The 21,031-nt window shown below is 37.4% G+C and overlaps 1 protein-coding gene across 3 annotated transcripts; it reads left to right on the forward strand.

The window, feature by feature from the left end:
- The first annotated feature begins 1,245 nt into the window (after positions 1–1,245).
- On the forward strand, positions 1,246–12,745 carry LOC117602003 (interference hedgehog). Of its 3 annotated transcripts, none has more exons than XM_034319413.2 (7): positions 1,246–1,471; positions 5,266–5,346; positions 5,463–5,717; positions 5,801–6,802; positions 6,877–7,728; positions 7,802–7,927; positions 11,086–11,227. In XM_034319413.2, coding segments are annotated over exons 2-7 (2,307 nt in total). In that variant the 5' UTR covers positions 1,246–1,471; positions 5,266–5,276; the 3' UTR covers positions 11,088–11,227. The 3 variants fall into 3 exon arrangements, with proteins under 3 accessions (XP_034175304.2, XP_034175303.2, XP_034175302.2); XM_034319412.2 differs by lacking the exon at positions 11,086–11,227 and adding an exon at positions 10,892–11,049 and having other exon boundaries at positions 7,802–7,917; XM_034319411.2 differs by having other exon boundaries at positions 1,247–1,471; positions 7,802–7,917; positions 11,086–12,745.
- Positions 12,746–21,031: the final 8,286 nt, after the last annotated feature.

A 21,031-nucleotide genomic window follows, 5' to 3' on the forward strand; every position in this document is an offset into this window, starting at 1 on the left:
TAAATCAGTGTAATATTTGTATAGAGACTACTAAGTGTAAAAATCATCAAACAAATAATTATATAAAGTAACTAATTTATTGAGTATTTTTTGTATATTGTTATAGCTTATACATGATAGAAATATCATTCTTTTTTCTTAGTGATCCTTTAAAGCGTTAAAATTATTATTTCTCATGGCACTGAATCATTGATTATCACTGTTAAATGTGACCGGTTGACTCAGATAAAACACCATCGATAATTAAAACACCAAAAAGCAAATGTACGAAGCAAATCATATATTTCATCGCAACTAGCCACGGACAATCAAAATGTAACATGGTGTTTAATTTGCTTCCATTACATGACATCGTGCCAAACGCAGAAATCATTTATTTTGAGGAACAGATGTTTATTTATATGTGTATCTACATATTGTATATTGTACGAATTTTGTTAGCGTAATATATAATATTATTATTATTATTATTATTATTATTATTATTATTATTATTGATAATATAATTATTACTCATTTTAAACGAAGTCCATTGTAAAATGTTTGTTAAGTTTTTGACCTTGCTTATATAATTGAGTAGAATATTTAATATTTTAGATTGTAACCAAAACCGAACTTTATTAATGAAAAAAATGTGAAAAATTAAATGTAAGCGGAGTTGATTATTTAAATTTGCAACCTTGTCGAATATGCTATAACATTATACATAATATAATCATGAATGAAGTTATTGAATGCAAAACATGTAAAATGCAAAGATCGATTGTTGTTAATCCATGTTAATTTGAATATAATATATTAATATATATTTCTATATTTAAACTCTCTTAAATTATTTACGTCTATCATACTGCACGCACATGAATTAAATTTTATTCTTTAATGTAACAATAGACATTCCTGTTTTTTATAAATTCGAATGTAGCGCGTTTTGATATTTCAAATGTGGCGGTATGCGCAGAAATAATCGGCGCACGTTTTTCGAAATTACGATGGAAAATTACTGCACTTCAAATGGAAGAAACTCAAGTTAATTGCATATAACGCAAAATGGATGATTGTTAAAAGCACTTATTCATTTTAAAGTATGAAATATGCAATTAACTATGATAGAAAATCATAAATTCCACTTGTATATTTCAAACAAGAGTGGATCACGTGACACTTCAATGCAGTACCAACCTGCAGGCTAGTACCTACCTAGATCAAGGCACACGTCGTTACTTACTATACTTTATCGCGGTTCAAAACCTGTCGGTCTGCATTCCAGTGTGCTGGTGGACGCCAAGCGTTGTATTCTGGTAGGAAGTTGAACCCGTTGAAAGGATCGCTGAAAAAAATGAAGCGATTCATCGGTATAAATTATTAACGAACTCGTCGTATTCCTCTGCGAGGAAGATCGTAGTCAGTCGCCGGAAAATCCAAAGGATCTGGAACGAATAGATCGTACAGTTGGATCGAAGGAAAAAGGGTGAGTGTATCAAGTACGACGATATTTGTTTTCTTCCTCCCTGTTGTCGATCCCCATAGTGTTTTATAAGTTCATGCCTTACGAAACATTTTATTCAAGTTGATTGTTGCGATTGAAATTGAAATCGTATCAGATTACTTATCACCAAAAATTTCATTTATGGTGTCGCTGTAGAAGTCACCTGCCGGAAGGGGTGAGCTAACAAAACATATATGTATATAATACATGTATATACATATGTATATACATATATTATGATAAATGAGCGATTGTTAAAAATTGTTTAACAATTCAAAAAAATACTACGTTGGATAATACCGCGCTACTTAATGCGCCTGCGTTCCCGATATGTATATTTGTTATGTTCGTTCCGGTTAAAGCTTAATACCAATTCCGGTCGAATAACTTTTAATATGCATATGTTACCATATAAATGAATTGTCAACTTCTCACCGATAATACGTACCTGTAAATCGAACGCTAATACCGGCGTAATAACGATGGCGTCATTGAAAAAAGCATGAAGACTTAAATATTAATTCTTTGAAAAAATTACAATGATATTGACAAAGTTATAGTTTAAAAATGAGAGATTAACGGTCGGATAAGTGGGTGCTATGGGAAGTAGATTAAAATAGCGTATGACACATATACGGCTAAATATTCTTCGCTCGTTTTGCTTGGCGATCGGTGTGCATGCCGAGGAAGAAAATGAAATTACTCCTGCGTCTTGTCAAAAACGTAACGACAGCTATGTGAGAAGAATAAATGGTTGCGTGATTAATCGACGATCGCTAAAAGGAAGGATCCACTTGTCGAATGTGTTCGATCAACGGAACCTGATCTTCCTGGTTCCTGTTTGTTACGTGCAAACGGAACAGCTTACTTATGCTGAAGATTAGCATCAACTTCGATTCCTTTTTCAAACAGGAATCCTGTTTAATAACCCTTCCATTCTAAAAAAGAAAAAAAAAAAAAGAATTCATTTGAATTTGTAAATTTATTTACGAGAAATATTTTTGTTTAATATTAGGTTAAGTTTTAGTTTTGGCAACGTGATGAACAGTAAAAAATCGTGATTTTCATCATCGTTAAATTTTACACTTCGTACGAAGCCGAGAGGAGTTCGATCATACAGATCTTTCTGTATTTTGGCCAGCAACATCCTTCTCGCGGGTCCGTGAAAGTGGAACTCAATTCACGCTTTGTACTTGGATCCTTTGATCGGTTATGAAGATCGTGGCAGAAAAGAAGATTTCGGAATTGAATTAATGCCCGGCGACAGGTTGTAGAAACGAGTCTAATTCTTGTTTAGCTATTAGGATGGTGCATGTGTTCGTAACCCGGGTGGCATTGGCTGGTCCGTAAGGTTAGGTTGCGCGGAGGATCGTTCGCGCGGGGCAAAGGGGATTGACAACCACTGCTTTGGAATTCGAGTTCTTTATTTTTATGAGAGGCAACGTCGGAAACCAGCCTCTTTGGAACCCTTCTCACCTGTTACATACCACCGGCATTTATGCTACCATTTAACCAGGAGTTAAGAGTCCTCCTGTGCATTAAAACACGTTAAACTACATCTCCGATCGGGCAAACGTGTGCGTGCTTTTTTTTCTACTCTGCGATTTTGACTTCGACGAGAGAAATGCTTTGTCCGACAACAGATCCTTCGAATGGCACCGAATTCGTTTCTTAACGAGCGCGAAATCGTAGAAATGAAAGCTTCTCGATATAAGAGAATTGCAGCATTAATTTCATATGCGTTTAAAGTGTCGACGTAGGCGAACGGCACACAGTGTGTAACCCCATCATTGGATCTGCCTACATTTATAGCGCGCGTTAGCCAACACATAATTTCCATCGATCTTCAACGTGTCAGCATGCTTTTCTGATCGTCACTCGCGACGGTTAGGCGCCCGCACGTGGGTGGAAAGCGGTGCGTGCAATGAACGACGGTTTTCGTCACCGTATATGGTCATTTTCATGTTATCATTGTGGCACTTCTGTTTGTTCGGCTCTCTCGAACTAGCGATGGCTAGAACTGTTACTTGTGAATCACAAGTAATTTGAGTCAACAGCCATAGCCACTTAGGCCATATGATAAGATCACCGAAGTCAAGCTACAAGTGGGCACGGTTTCGCCAAAAGATGGGTTACCGTGTGCTGTTGGCAACGAATAGCGGATAGCGAAAATGAATAATGAACAAAGCGAAAATGTGTGAATGGAAAATAAGAGTTATGGCACATATATAAAGAAGTAATGTGTAAAAAAGCTAAAATTAGACTAGATTTGAAAAAAGGCGCACATGTGCGCGTGGACACGCTAACTTTCGTTGGGCAGAAAGGGGCCAGTTAGCCAGCCCCTAGATACACATAATGTCGCCTTCAAAATCAAGAGAAAAATATGAATCGATCAAGTGATTTGATCAGGTTCTTTTTCAATCACAGTGATTTTTCACAGTGATTCGTGATTTTTCATGCTTTCTTCTGATTGGTGGAAAGTAAAAACCGTAGTTAACTAGGGTAACCTTTAACTAGCCAAAACTTATGACTAACTGAACGTTCTGTGCAGATATTTCTATACAAGCTACTATATTGAAGAATTTTATAAAAAAATAGTTGAATCAAGATCAAAAATTACGATAAGTAATCATCCAAGATAAGAAAATCACGACCACTGTGATAAATCACCGTTAGCGATTTTGCACGCCATCTCTATTCTCGAACATATTCGATACAAAGTGCGATATCCACTAGGTATCGAAACAGATGTTATATCGAATTATCTCGAATGCATAGCTCGAATGTTCTTGGCGGTTATTTTCAAAAACAGAAAAACATTTAACCCTTAAATCTATTATATGTAGATTATTATATAGGTTTATGCAAGAATATAAAAAAAAAAAAATTAGTATGTAGGTTTTAATTTTTTGCATGAGTTCTGCATACCGTATCATTTTTGAAACAGATGAATCAAGTAAAAAACCAGTGGAATACCAACAGTATTTTAGTAAAAAAACGCTTATTAGCATAAAATACAGTTACTCACCTATAAAATATCTTTTTAGCAAGAATAAATCTCCAAAAAATTTAACTTTATTGTCACTCCAAACTTTCACGAACTTCTTCGGACGCGCCAAAACAATTCGTCAATTTAAAATGTCATTAAAAAGCGCGTGGATTTACTTTTTTCTGTTTTTTATTTTTTTTTTCATACTTTGAATGGACCAAGGTAATATAGCCAAAAGTAAAACTTTCACTACGGTTAATACTTTAATTACGAATTAAAGACAGTGTTTCGTTTTAAGGGTTAAAAAAAGTTATTGCTTCTATAAGGTATAGCAGTGCAAAAAACCATTGCATTCGTTTGGACTTTTGTCGAATGCTCAATTCGACGTCCATTAAATATAATTAACATCGAATTGACGTATTTTTATTTTCTATTAGCCTGACAAGAGCTTTTAAAATGAAGTTCGTTCACCGTTCCGTATATCGGGCGTCTCCTTTCCTCTGGTTGGAATTAGCAACACATTTGGAAGAGGAACGTTCTCGTGGCGAAATGACGGGTACCGATCAAAACTAGAATGAATCTGTGCTATTTTCACGTGAACTCGCCAGGTTCTAAACTTAAACGTGCTTGGCCGGCATTAATTTTAGTGGGCTCTCGTCAGGCTGGCGCTTTGGCTCCTCGCGAGTTTTCATCCCATCCCATCCCGGAGAACGAGGTCGGAAAAACGACCGCCGAGAAGCGAAGTATGTGGCTAACGTAACGTATCTTCCCTCTTCCTTGATTGCAGAATGTGTCAAGATGCGACCTGTGTCCTCCCTATGTGGCGTCGTCACGGCGCTCCTCCATGTTTTAGCTGGCTGTGCGCACGGTGAGTATCTTTTTAATAAATCTCCTTTTTCCATTCCTAAGTAAAAAATGCAAAGCAAAAGGTTTAGAACGGTGCATGAGATTTTACAGTTATTAAAATTTCTTTCATTAATTCAGGTCAAAGGCAGGAGCTGGGTATGTCATTCACGAGACACCCTCAACCCTTAGAAGCACCGGTTGGCGATGACGTGAATTTTGAGTGCAATCTAAACCTTGGTGCGGATCGATTTTCATGGCGTCACAGGCCATTGGGGTCAGATAAATGGTTGCCTGTTGTCCATACACCTAGCAATAGTGGTAAAACTTCCAGACACGTGGTGAATTTTGATAACGAATCAAAATCAGGGGATTATCGTTGCATAGCGTATTATGGTAAACTTTCATTTGTATAATTTTGTAATTTGTACATGTTGCAATTCAAGAGTTACATTTTTTATTTGTATGCTTTTATGTAGGTTCGAGCGGTTTGGCTTCTAATCCAGCACGATTAACACTCGCAACGCTACACAAGTTCTCTGACAAGAGTGATGTTGTTATAAACGTTGCAGCAGGAAATACTGTACCTATTACATGCCCTGTGCCTTATTCAGCTCCGGATGCCATAGTTCAATTTTATAAAGACAATACGATAATAAATAATGTTATGCAAAGAGACGATGTAATTGGTAGTAAAACTATGGTTATTGAGAATGCTAAAGTGTCGGACAGTGGATTGTATCACTGTGCCGCTACCAATTATATAAGCAGTCAGACTTATACCAGCAATCATAAGACCATATTGAACGTGCATTCAAATACCAGCTTTCAAGCGCCATATTTTATTAAACAGCCACAAACGGAGTACAAAGTCTTGAAAGGGAAAAATGTGACTCTGGAGTGCTTTGGTGCTGGTTATCCGGTACCGCACGTAACTTGGAGCAGACTCGGTAGTCCACTGCCACCGAATTCCACTAAAACTTCGATGGGCTTAACGATAGTTAAGGTCCAACCAACGGACAGGGGAGAATACGACTGTATATGGAGTAGCAATGGTGCGCATATCAAGTCTGTGATCATATTAAAGGTAATGGAAGCACCGGAAGTGATTAGAGCGCCAAAGGCATCAACATTTTCCGAAGGCGGAGAATTGGAGTTGTCTTGCATGGTAACCGGTGAACCACAGCCAAAAGTTGAATGGTTGATTAACGGAGAATCTTTGACACCCAGCGATAACGTGGAGATCAAAGGTTCTACGCTGCTAATTTCTGAGGTTCAGAAGAAACACGCTGGTATTGTCCAATGTGTTGCGAGCAACGAGTATGGCTCTCATTCTGGTTGCAATTTGCTCTGGGTTAATCCCAAGCAACATATTGGTATGTCTGAATCGAGGCCAAACTATGAGATTTCTAATTCAAGGCACAAGCATACCAAAGGAGGAGGCAGAAGAAGGAACAAGGAAGGGAAACGAAAAGGCACTGGTAATCTATTGCACCATTCGTATAGGTGACCATTAGTAATTGCGATGTTTTAAAAGCGTATTTAAAATTTTCAGCAGTGTTAGTACCACCAAATCAACCGAACGTAACGAGGCTCTCGGACGTGTCCGTGATGGTTAGATGGTCTGTGCCTGAAAACACAGGGTTGCCAATACAGTTTTTCAAAGTTCAGTACAGGGAACTTGGACAAAAGATGAACGGCAAACAAGCGAAATGGATGACAGCAAATTCTGAGATATCGAAACACGTACGGTCTTTTGAGGTGACGGATCTGCAACCTAATCATACTTATCGGTTCAGAATCGCTGCAGTTTATTCGAATAACGATAACAAATTGAGCCCGAATTCGGCGCGTTTTCATTTGAATAAAAATGGAGAATTCGAAAGCAATAAAATGCCTATACCTTTATTGACGAACACCGAGGCTTTAGGGGCACAGGAAGTACTGTTAATTTGGCAGAATCCGGATAAATCGGCCGACATTGATGGCTTTTACGTGTACCATCGAGCCTCGAGCTCGGCTGGAGATTACGTAAAAACGACAGTGGAAGGAAAGGAGTCTTATAACATAACTATTTCTCATTTGCAACCTGACACAACGTACGAATTTAAAGTGCAGAGTTTCTCGGTGGATGCTGCCTCGGAATTTTCACAAATTCTCCGACAAAAAACAAAGAAGGCTGTAAATGAAAACAATGATCGTAGCGAGGATAATCGTGGTAGTAATCACGGTAGTAATTTAACGCTAGATAGTCGAGTAAGGCCAGCAGAGGATAAAAACGTGAATATGTATGCGATTATCGGCGGAGTTCTTGGTGGGACCACTCTGCTGGGTGGCTTGACTGCAATAGCAGTGGTATATAAAAGAACTAAACATAAACAAAGTCGAGAATCCTCGCAAAGCGAAGGTAACTTGAATTAAACGGAAAATACTACAAAAATATAAACATCGGCTCTTTTAAAATATTTTCTTTTCTTTAGGAAAACCGATAACAAACGGAAGAGTAATGAACGGCGGAGTTACTGACTCCAAAATAAATATAACTTCAAATCCACTCGCTGGTCTTGACGCGTCTGAAGATATAATACAGCCTAAGGTCGGTATTTGTAAGTAGCAATAACAATACTTTGCTCTGTCAGAGGAAGAGAATGACTGAGGGTTGTGATTTAAACGAAAAAGAAAGAAAATCGAAAAACAAAAGATTTATATCACTGCTATCTTGTTTCAAGAGCAAAATTTCAATCTCTCCTGCGGTCATTCGATTTCTCCCTTCAAGTAAAAACAAAATACACTATGCGAACGTAAATACAATCTTACAGGGTTGGGAAAGTTACTTTATAAAAGTATCTAATTACAGTTACAGTTTTTTCGCTAAAAGCGTAACTAGTTACAGTTACAAGTTACCAATTCTAAAAAGTAACTCGTTACAGTTACAGTTATTGAAAAAAAGTAACGAGTTACTTGACAGTTACTTTTTTGGAATAAAAATAAAAAATAAAAATGTGTCAAAGGACCCCGGACCACTGATAAATTTATTTTCTTGCTGCAATTATAATTCAATAAAGTTACGCATAATACTCAATAATATCCAATATTTTGCTGTATTATTGCCCATAAATAATGCCCAATATTTTAACATACTGATATTGCAGTTACTCGATTTTAAGAACCGATACAATTCTTCTTGTACAGATTTAATTTCTTTGGTTTGCTTGTTAAAAACAAGAAAGTCATCGTGGTCGTCGAGATTTTGTTCAAGAATTGGGGAACTCTCAGCAGAACGGATTCCTAATAAATCTTCTAAATAGGGACATTTTTAAATAGTAACTTTTAAACTAACTATTAAAATAGTTACTAGTTACCAAAAATATGTAATTAAAGTTAAGTTACAGTTACAGACGGAAAAAAAGAACGAAGTTAAGTTAGAGTTACCGAAAATAAGTAACTGTAACTGTAACTTCGTTAAAAATAACGAGTTACTTCCCAACCCTGCAATCTTATTAGTACGTGGCCCACGCTGTACGTCTTCGATGTTTGTGATCGCGGTTATTCATACTGTCGTGTGAGTATGTATGCGTGTGTGTTGTCTGTCTGATTGTAATTCTGTGCTAAGTTCCGGTTTTTGGATCAAAAGATCAAATTTCGTAGCAGATATGGTATTTTTATACAAGGTGTCTCAGAACTGGGGTAGGACCCGTGGAGGGATGATTGCTGAGGTCATTCTAAACAACTTTTCCCTTTGCCAAAATGTTGGTTAAGACTACGTTTTCGAATTATTAACGAAAAACACTGGCCAATCAGAGCGCGCCTTTAGCGCGGGCCGAATCGCGAGTGTTGGGTATGCTCTGCGTTCAAACCGTGGTCGTGATCAAGTGCATCGGCACCACGTCGGTGTAATAGGATTCGTTGCTTATCAGCAATCAATAATTCGATACTATTATTCCTTTCCTTTTTTAATTCATTATTCGATACAACTTTTGCACAACGAATCCTATTATACCGATGTGGTGCTGATGCACTTGATTACGATCACGGCTTGAACGCAGAGCATAACCAACACCAGGGCCGGCATGATCTTTTGCGGGGCCTGGTTTAAAAATTTTCTGGAGCCAGAATACACATTCAAATCCTATACTTTCAAATTTCACAATAAGGAATTATTTATTATAAGTAAAAAGGATGTTACATATATTTTTTGTAAAATGAATATTACATAATTTTTCTCGCTTTTTTCGCAGCAAAATCTTTGATTGCGTCATCAAAATTGATGGAGTTTGCTGCTTTGCTTTCTATTGAAAGAATAGCCAGCGATGTAAATCGGTTTTGGCTTATTGATGACTGAAGATAATTTTTTATTAGTTTCAACCGCGAATTTTTGTAGATCGCGAAGCCGGGTTCCGGGGAACGCGCTGAACCTGCCTCGCGCGCTCTGATTGGCCAGTGTTTTTCGTTAATAACTCAAAAACGAAGCCTTAACCAATATTTTGGCAAAGGAAAAAGTTGTTCAGAATGACTTCAGCAATCATCCCTCCACGGGTCCTATCCCAGTTCTGGGACACCCTGTATGCAAGAATTTAATAGAAATCCTTCATCGTATTTAGCTCCCCCTATGTGTCCTTCGACTCTTCCGCACAGTCAATGGATTGATAGGAGCGCTAGGTGTTAATTTATAGTGTCAGTCCGTAATTTCAAGGACAATTATTATCATAATCGGTCACGAATTAATTTCACTGATAAAAGCTTGATATTAAATTAAACTAGGAACTTCGCCCGAATTACGATAATCCAGAGGTGTGGGAGTACTCGAATTTCGAGTCAAACAATTATTGGTCGGTCGAGCCGAGTCGAGCGCTTGAATTTGCCGAATTACTCGAAATCGACGAACTGCTTGAAACAAAAGCGAGCTATTCGAAAAAATCGAATTACTCGAATATTCGAGCTGAAAATTCATTTTCAAGTAAATCAAAGTTTTACGACGGCTCGAATATTCGAGTAGCTCGCTTTTGTTTCAAACAGTTCGCCGATTTTGAGTAATTCGGCAAAATTCAATCGCTCGTCTCGGCTCGAACAATCGAAGCGAGTTCAGCTCGTCTTGTAAATTACGAGTACTCGCACACCTCTGGATATTACACTTTTCAAATTGGCACGTTCACACCCATAGACATAGTAGGTATAGACCGAGCATCTATTGTACAAGCGGCGATGCATACGATGAGAGAGAGAAAAGACGTAAGAGGAGTTTCTCTCTCTTTTCAATCTCGGAGAAGTGGGGAGCACTTCTCCTCATCTCCTCACGTCGGTTCGTCATTTCCTCTATTATACTACATTAGCGTCGTCTGCGCATTTAAACCATATCGCGCAGGCTCTTGCGCAGGCTCTCCCCACTTCTCCGGTATTGAAAAGAGAGAGAAACTCCTCTTACATCTTTTCTCTCTCTCATCGTATGCATCGCCGCTTATACAATGGATGCTCGGATGTTCACACCTCTGTCGTGCTATTTTTTTTTTCCCCTATGCACTTTCGCACGCAATATCTGTATTTACATTCGACTAACGTGTTTCTGCTTTCAGACTATTCGATATTAAGGAGACTAGTCTTTCCTAGCTTTAGCATTGGTCGCGTGCTGCTCTTTAATTCTACTCGCTCTCTGCACTCTCTCTGGAGCCGCTTTTCTTTAGTTTTATTTTCCGAACACACGCGTACGTTACTTACACGCTGTTTGAGATCTGAAAGAAGCGAAACGAACACGCATGTTTCTAAACAGAGCGGGCAACAACAATCGCCGATGGAAATGGCCTCGTTTCTAAATGGCCAGAACAACAACAGCAACAACCATAACAACAGCGACACAGCTGGAACAACCGACGTGAACGCGTCGTATACCGAGCCTCCTCTGCTACAAGGATCGCTGCCTATCGAACAACCTCTATGAACAACATTATACGAATGTTATGAAACACAGTATCGTCCTTAACTACAGATACATTGCAATCTACTCATGCAATTTAACATTTATTATTCTGAAGAGAAGCGACGAGATTCTACGACGGGAAGAAAAAAAGAAAGAAACTGGATGAGAACGCGTCATTTCAAACGAGATGCTTCTTATTGTTAGTGAGAACTTCCTTACTTATAGACTTTAGCCACCTTTAGGTTTATAACGAACAAGCTGTTGCAAGACATTTTTTTACAGGGTGTTGTGTAATAGGTATGCTCAAATATTTCAGAGAACTGTTAGACGCGTATTCGTCTAGTGATTTTGTATCCTATGCATTCAGTTTTTAAGTCTTCTTTTTTTTTCTACGACAAATACCAGTCTTGAAAGCTCAACATAGAATTAGAAGATTAATTGTTCGACTGTAAAACGGGTACATTTAAATTTAATACGTACCTGTTTGATATCTCTCTTTCTCTTTATCTTGTATCTCTTACCCGTTTTGTGGTCGATAATTAATGAACTTAGATCTAATTAAAGCCGCGTGAATGGAAAACTTTGATTCGTACAAGCTCATCGTTTAAAGATTTTTTTTTTTATATTAATTTTATTCCAGGCAGCTTTTTACACATTATGTTGTTTCCTAATTTAAATTAATTAACGTCCATTATTTCATATTGTAAATACGCGAATTATTAGTAGCTCTACATGTCGAATTAAGACACGAATTGAAATTGTGCCTGATAAAAAAGACAGCTGTGTTACGTGTCTTATATTTACACGTACAATTTTAAAGTTACTGATGAGGATATCGAAAATTTTTCAATCATCGTATCGTGTTTTATTTTGTACACTATCATTGATCAAACTCATACGCATTATAGAATAAATCCCATATGCATTGCTACATAGAATGATAGAATGGTAGAATTCTATTTCACTCATACGTCGCTAACAGTATTTGTTATATATTATAACAAAAGTTTACTTGTAATAACAGTATTTACCTAGCTTCGATCTAGATGCAATCATCTTTCTCGGTTTGTTTAATGATAAATATTGTATTCTTGGCGGTAATCAAGCTTTACAATGAATCAAGTTTCAGAAAAATATGAGAATCTTTATTGGATAGAATTTCGATATCAGAGGAGAAAAATGCAAAACTTTGTAAATAAGTATTTGTAACAATTTTTTGACGCTATGTGCGTTTTATATATACATATTTTTAATATAAAGTTAATTATTTAAATCTTTTGTACTTCTTGAAAGTAATCGCAATGATCTGAGAAGGTGAGCGAACAATTTGCAAGCGAATGAAGAAAGAAATTTTGTATATACTACAATGGTTCAGATTTTATGGAAGAGCACATGTGCCTTACATCTTGCCTACACAAAGTAACGTTAAGATTAATTATTTATATACCTATACATCTATAACGACATTTTATGTACTTAATTTTTTTTTTTTAATAAACATGATAAAATTTTACAGGACAAGTAATTGATAATGTAACAAAATCAAGAAAAGAAAACTTCAAAAGATTTCATGGGGGGTAGACAGGGGTAATGCAGCAAGCTGACATTACCGGCAAAAATGGGCCTAAAAAGGGATCCGGGATTTTTCGTTTTTCATCCTTATATGAGAATATTTGAGGCTGGGTGAGAGCTCATTCGAAAGAGGAAGGTTGAATGCAGCGCGCTCTGGACATGATTCAACGAGATTTTGTTAATATCTAATAATATGAGTAACCAAAGTAGAGAAAGAATCGAGAAAATATATCCGCAGAATCCAAGGTATTTTTAAGTCACTAAGAGTTTTGTGACTCAAACGATGACTAGAACGCGCTGCACTGAACCTTTCTCTTTCGAATGAGCTCTCACTCAGCCTCAAATATTCTCATACAAGGACGAAAAATGTAAAATCGTGATTGCATTCCCACAGACCAGTTCCACCATTTTGTGGATAATACAGAGCAAGTCACGTGACAAATTTAGTTCAGTTAGTGGTTAGGAGATGGCGGCTACTCAGGAGGACTTGTGGAGGACTTATTCCGTATTTAAAATGAATGGTCAACGCTTCAATTATAAAAATATATATTTGGAAATATTGATATAAAGGTTGAGACGTCTTTACGCTTGGAGAATTTGGCGAGGAAATGAATAGTTACAAAAGTTATTCTAATTTGTTTAAAATGACAAATGAACAATAAATGTAGTTATAAAAAGGTGGCGATGAGAATAATCTTCAATCTTCCTTATCGACAACGGCCGCCACAGACTGTGGCGGCCGGCATCGAGGTCAACAATGAAGAAAATGTCCATTAAGAAGAAATTGTCAACGCCGCCTTAATTAATCATTTTTGCTAATCATTTATTTTTATTAGAGCGAAGCTCTCCTTGGCGCGTTCGGCAGTAAGATCGGCTCGAAGGAACGTTACGAATCCCATTCCACCTACTACCATCCCCCGGGGCCTACACCTCTACTTCTCTCACATTCACATGTTTTCAAAATAATTATTAGTATTGTAGGGGATTTCGCCGTCGCGTACGGCGGAGCAGCGTTTTTTCTAGAGTACAATATCAATCATAGTGTCCGTTCGTCTACTGTATTTTGTAATTTCAAATAAATGATTGAAATTCTAAATTATTGAATATTCTAAAACTTTTATCAGATTAACGCTTTTATTAAATAATTAGATTTATGATATTTGCTGCGGTTAAACTCCAAAGTCAGTGCTTTTTCACTAGACGAACGGACACTATGATATTGTACAACAAATAAAAATGTTCAACCAGTTCAATTTTTTTATTATGCTATGCCAACGGGGTGCCGCGCCAAGCCGTTTGTTCGCGACCTACGTCAAGCCCCGCTTTCGTAGCCGATGCTGCCGTTCCTGAGCCCGCGCTCTGATTCGTCAGTGTATTTCCTTAATAATTCAAAAACGAAGCTTCAACCAACATTTTTGCAAAGGAAAATGTTGTTCAGAATTACCCCAGCTACCACCCCTTCAAGGGACCAAAGCGATTTCTGGGGCACCCTGTATATTTACTGAAGTAACGCTTTTACTGTAACACATACATCAATTGAAATTAATTTTTACTAATATGTACTGGTAGTATTGATTTATTACTATCGTGTTTTATAATGTGAAATGTGGAAGGGTGGGTTGAAGAAATATAAAAGAAACACCTTATTTTTTATATTTTCATTTAATTCTTAGAAAGATAAATATAAACTGCTCTATTCCTTCCTCCTCTTCCACCTCTTCCTCCTCTTCCTCCTCTACCTCCTCCTCGCCCGTACTTCAATTTTTTCAACTCTTTCTTGAGGTTGCTGATCTGTAATTTGAAAAATGAACAAAGCTCATGTTAATTACAATGCATAAGTTTGCTTGAAACAGTATACTCATGCAAATGCTGACCTACGCTAATCGATCGTAACGTATCTACATACCTCCTGCTTATATTTTAACGCCATTTCCTTATAAAGCAAATACTCCTTCGACCACGATTCTCCGGTGGTGGATCCTCCGGAACTTTGAGTTCGTCTGCTGCTTTGGCGCAGAGATGAAGTCGGAGAACTGCTCCTTCTCCAAGAGGGACTCCGTTCTCTAGATGGACACCGGTTTCTAAACGGACTCCGTTCTCTAGATGGACACCGGTTTCTAGACGGACTCCGTTCTCTAGACGGACTCCGTTCTCTAGATGGACGCCGGTTTCTAAACGGACTCCGGCTTCTAGGTGGACTCCGTTCTCGGGACGGAATCCGTTGCCTGAACGGACTCCGTTCTCGGGGTGAAGTCCAGTATTTTTCTTGTTTAGAATTTCCGGCCGTAGCCATATTTTCTTTGTTACTCATCTAAAAACAAGTCAAAGAAACAATGAAACTGCAATACTTTAAATTGCAATAGAATAGTATATATTTATCAAGGTTGTAACATTTGACTACAAAATAGGCTTCCTTTGACCAAGATTTAGCGCAGGTGGGGAATATTCTCATTTATAAATGCTGAAATTTCCAAGTTCAAAGGCTTTGAAATGCAAACGTTTCCAAAATTTGTAATTGTTAAATTATCAAGTTTCAAAATATCTGTATTTTCAAATGTCAAATTTTTGATTTTTAAAGTTCAATTAAATTTCAACTAAAGGAAACCTATATCGCACCCGAATGTACATATTTTTTCTAGACATTTTGCAGGTGAATTATAATGTAACTTTATTATTCTACGTAAGAACGAATACACGTATCTGTAAAAAACACGCGGACACTCAAACAATCACAGTTGACACAATAGATTTCGCACACAAAATTATAACAATACTGTGACGATAATGAAACTTCACCCGCAATATATCTAAATACCGTCTTAGGTTGAAAGTAAAATGTAGACGTGTATCGGTTATTATGAAAGTGGCGTCAGTCGAAATAAAAAAAAAATAAAATTGAACTTTATGTTTATTATGTTGATGTGATTCGTAATAAATTCGCTAAATCAACAATGTGTATCCATGCCCCAACACATGATACGATAGAAGATAAAATAATATTTAACAAAAAATACAACCGACTTCAAAACGCACTAAAAAGTATGAAAAAAATAAGTAAAATGTATTAAATGGAAAATTTGGAATTAGACCACTTTCATATTACCGGCACGTATAGCGAAAAAGACAAGGGTAGTAAGCGTGAAGGTACTTACGATGTCAACTTGTTGACGGTCACTTTTTTTCTGACGATCGAGTCTTTGCTACCCTCAAAGGTGGACAGGGCCCAAACTATCTTTCTCACTTATTCAATATTTTCTATTTCACTTGCACCACGGGCCGAGGAACACGTCAGCGGCGCGCGTAAAAATTCGAATGCGCAAAGGTTTGAAAACGCGCGGCGTGCCCGCGCATGCTTGGGGGATGTTCCTTCGCCGTTAGGCAAGTGGGAAAGGATAACTGTAGAACGAAATATGAATTCTTCCCTAATAAAGTCGTTGATACGTCAAAAGTATACGTACAGAAGAATTGCAATATTTATTTTCAGCACACAAAAGTCTATAAGAATCACTCAATAAAAATTACAAAATCAAATAACCATTGCAATTTATCAAACGTTGTTGTAGGTGAACGATTTTCACTGTGAAGTTTATTTCGGACATGATTCTATTTGCAATGCCATATCTCGATTATTATTCCACAGAATCTTTTGCTTTTAGATTATATTATGTAGTTATTTATGTAGAATAATTTAATATGCGCAATCGTATTTTATTTGTATTTATTGTTTTATTTAGACTAATATACGCCCCGTTGCGGGTGGACGATTTTCACTGTGAGTGACTATATCTGTCCTTTTCCCATTATCTTTCGTTCAGCCTCTCAAGATTTGCATCTAATGCAGTGAGAACGAAAGCTAGAAAGACGCAGAACGCAATCGAGTTTTTATACTATATGGAACATTCATTATTTGTGAATTGTTTCATTTCTGCGTAATTTGTAATAAGTGTGTGATAAATGTGTGCGACGTGCGATAATTCCATTGGTATGGAAAAAAAAGGAAGTACAAACGGTATTTGAAAGGCAGTACAAAAAGGAACAAGCCTAATTTATATACAAAGCGTTTGTCCAAAAATAAGAAGTGGCGAGAAAAGTAAGTTATGTTTCATGTACCCTGAGTTGCATTGAACTTGTCGCAGTGAAGTTGGCTACAAATTCACTAACACATTCACGCCGCGTCGGTAAGTCGATCTCTACATACACTGAGTCCCATCGAAGTTGTCGCAGTGAAGTTGGCAACACATTCGCTAACGCATTCACGCCGCGTCGGTGAGTGAATACGTGGCCAACTTCACTAACCATTCACGCCGCGTCGGTAAGTCGATCTCTACGTATGTACATTGAGTCCCATCGAAGTTGTCGCAGTGAAGTTGGCTACACATTCACAAACGCATTCACGCCGCGTCGGTGATTGAATACGTGGCCAACTTCAATAACCATTCACGCCGCGTCGGTGAGTCGATCTCGCCCATCGGCTTACTGACGCGACGTGAATGCGTTAGTGAATTTGTAGCCAACTTCACTGCGACAAGTTCAATGCAATTCACCCCCTGTGGCTCGGGGGGAGTAGAATACGGCCACGGTATCCCCTGCCTGTCGTAAGAGGCGACTAAAAGGGGCATGTAAAAGAGATTCCACGAAAACTGTATTGCGAATAAGAACGAGACACAAAAGTATAGCAACACAGACTAAAGTTAAGATTAAAATTGCGCGTATGCGCGTGGATGATAGTGTTCGTTAGGCAAAAAGGGACGGCTAGAAAGTCTCTAAAGTACGCCACCCTCGCGGAAAATCAAATCATGTCAATGCAACTCAGTGTACACATATTCTATGCTATGCGTACTGCAACACATGTCATTACTTGGCCCCTGTTGCTTCATTCATTGTTTTCCCATTCGTATATTTTTATTCAATTAATTAATAATGCGATTTATACCGTGTTTTGACTCATTTTTAAATGAAAAATCTTAGTAGTACGTCCCTACAACTTTTGTACCGATGAAACAAAATGTAAAAATTTTAAATTTCATTATATGTATGTAAATGTTATATAATATTTCTGTATACTTATTTCTCTTTTCTTCTTTAGATATATTTAGAAAATACAAATGTAGCATTTTGTTTTCATTTGAAAAACGGCAGAAAAGGGTATAGCCGGATAAGATGGTCTCATTCGATAGCTTATCAAAAAAAAACCAGTTTGTGCCAAGTTTCAACCCTGTATCTCATCTGGGAGGGTAGTTACGGGTAAAAATGTAATTGCGAGGTTTTTGGCCAATTTCTCCGCTTTAATGACATTCGAAAATTCTGAAAAAAATCAGAGACATTTCTATTTGTGAGGCACATATTACAGAATTTTTTCAGATTTTTAGATTGAAAACTGAAGCCGTGAATAATAAAAAATGTCAAAAAATTCGGAAAAATGGCGATTTTGTAAAGAAGGAGTCGCGGATCTAGATTCATATTGTTTTATTCAATAGAAAGCGAAGTAGCAAACTCAATCAATTTTGATTTTCGGGTATTATTAATTTTGCGCCGCCTCCGAAAAGGTTGAAATGTATTTAGTATACTATTTAACGAGTAAATAGGTTTTATTAATAGCTGTTTGATATTTGTATAAATGAAATAGAAATTATTTCATACTTTTTAGTACATTTCGAAGTCGGTTGTATTTTTTGTTAAAAATTATTTTATTTCACACTTTTTAGTGGAACGAGCAGTATTTGTAGGATGCCATAAGGTGGTTTACCGTTCTTATTGGTTAATTGCAATAACGATAGTTTTCAACGCTAACAAGTTCCATACATTTTTGCAAGTGGGATCATCGCGAAAATATCTCTTATTAAATGCGAAAGGTTTCATCGCGATCGGTACATGCCTTGCAGAGTATACATATGTATATAGAAACAGTAGAGAATCGGTGACTGCATGCTGACTCATACACCGGTAGAGACACGTAGGCATACGTAGAATTCAATGTAGTAGTAACACTAGTTTTTTACGAATATCTCGGAAACTAAAGCTTTCCGTTAATTAAGCATAAGGAAAAAGTTGTTCAGAATCATGCCCCCGACAACATATTAAAAGATCATTGAAATTGTCCAACCTTGAGATTAAAAACTTCATGTATTTTGCAATAACAATGAAAAAATGAAAAATTTTTTCGATATTTTGATCAATGTTAAAAGGAATAAAATTTTACTTACACAAAATCCTTATTAATCATTTTTTTCTCGATAAAGTTCATTACTTACATGAATATACAAAGTTTTATTTTAAACTGGTTAATGTACGAATACTTTTCACACCGACTGTATCCGGACGTAAGAAAAATAATTATATTTTTTCTGTAATACATCATATTTTTTTATGTAAACATTTAATTACAAATGTTTCGTAAAAATATTGTTTCACTAACAAAATACTACGTGTATAGTGTCATCATAATATTGTCCAAACTTTCCCATAACCTCTTAAACATGTGTACGAAACTAACTAGTCAATTGTGAATAGTTCGAAAAACTGCTTAGAAAATGTTTCTGACAATTGAGTGGGTCTGCTTTCTGTTACCGGGGCGGTCAAGCAGGGTTTACTTCACGAAAGGCGAACACGTGTTTATCGGACCCCTTCGTTTCTTCATTAGTTTACAACTTGCCATAAAATGAAATACCACCCTGCAGCCCCTCGTTGAAGAGATACTCTAAAATATTTTGGGAACTTTCAAGGATTGAAATGCGAAAAGAATTCTTTTCACGGGCGGTCAACTGCACGTGTGCTTCTAAACACGCACTGCCGCGAATCGCAGAAAAGGCATGCTGTTTGTGTCTGCGTCAGCTTGCGAGTAGCGAAGACGATTGCGCAGATATGTACAGTATGCGCCATAGTGTCCGTTCGTCTAGTGAAAAAGCACTGACTTTGGAATCGAAGTTTAACTGCAGCAAATATCATAAATCCAATTATTTAATAAAAGCGTTAAAATAATTAACATAATCATGTGATAAAAGCTTTAGAATATTTATTTGCTGCGGTTAAACTTGGACTTCAAAGTCAGTGCTTTTTCACTAGACGAACGGATACTATGATGCATGCTGTACATATGTACGAGGGTGGATCAAATATAACCGGGAATTACTTTTTTTTAAATTTATTTTAACACCAAAACAGAAATTGGATACATCTTATTTTTCTACATAATCTCCTACTTTATTTACACATTTTGCCCAACGGATAGGCAATTTTTTGATTCCGTCATCGAGTGCAATGAAAATTTTGATATCGCACGAGCAAGTTTTACACGGTACAGGATTGCCTCGTAATAAGCAACACGTTCGGGTCTGGCCAGTTGCTTATTACGGATCAGTATGCTATTCTGCTCGACTTTGTTCTCGAAACGGGACGATAGAGAACACGAGAAACGAGTGAGAGATCCGAGGTAGCGGCAAATCATAAAGTGATCGGCCGAGCAAGGATGTTATTTTTTGAACAAGGATAGAATAGAGCATGCCCTCTCATTCTCGCACTATTTCGCTTATTTCGGGGTAAATATGCTAGACTGAGAAAGCATTATACATATTCCATCCTTCTTCTACTAACCGATGTCACTGCTCAGTCGAACGTGACAATTTATTACCCAAAACATCGGCTTCTCGCTTTTACGGGTCAACGGCCTTAGCCACTTAGGCCATACCGGTACCCGTAAGATCACCAAAGTCAAGCTAAGTGGGCACGGTCATGGACATATGAAAATTTTCATATGTCTATGGGCACGGTCTCGCCAAAAGATGGGTTACCGTGTGCTGTTGGCAAAAAACGACACACGCACACACACATAAGGACTAAAAAGTATGGAGTATGGAAGAGTAAAAAAGTATGGAATGACAAAAACTCATAGAATTAAAAGTACGGAAAAATGTAAGACAAAGCAAAATTCAAAAATGCGCGGGGTTTGGGGTTGGCAGTGCTGCAAATAGTGTTCATTGGGCAACATGGGGACAGATAAGTCCCTAAAAATCGCCGGCCCCTGTAGGGGCGAAATTAGTAGTCACTCACTGCATTCGCTTTCACGGACCTCTCACTCATTTCTCGGACCTCTCACTTTGCAGGCGACATTAAGGGGGTAGACACGGCACGTGACCTTTCCGATTCGGGACGTTGGTATTACAGCAGTTTTTTCGTTGGGCCTGGTTACCGACGAGATACTGTTAAAGACTGCCATCCCCTGTGTTGAAGT

This window comes from Osmia lignaria, chromosome 13 (genome assembly GCF_051020975.1).
Source record: "Osmia lignaria lignaria isolate PbOS001 chromosome 13, iyOsmLign1, whole genome shotgun sequence".
Classification (NCBI taxonomy): Eukaryota; Metazoa; Arthropoda; class Insecta; order Hymenoptera; family Megachilidae; genus Osmia; species Osmia lignaria.

Excerpts from the sequence above, each read along its gene's own strand:
- LOC117602003 (XM_034319411.2), top strand. The coding sequence starts at position 5,277 with ATGCGACCTGTGTCCTCCCTATGTGGCGTCGTCACGGCGCTCCTCCAT. Across the intron at positions 5,718-5,800 it reads TCGTTGCATAGCGTATTATG|GTTCGAGCGGTTTGGCTTCT; the intron begins GTAAACTTTCAT and ends GCTTTTATGTAG. Across the intron at positions 7,918-11,085 it reads AAGATATAATACAGCCTAAG|AGCGGGCAACAACAATCGCC; the intron begins GTCGGTATTTGT and ends GTTTCTAAACAG.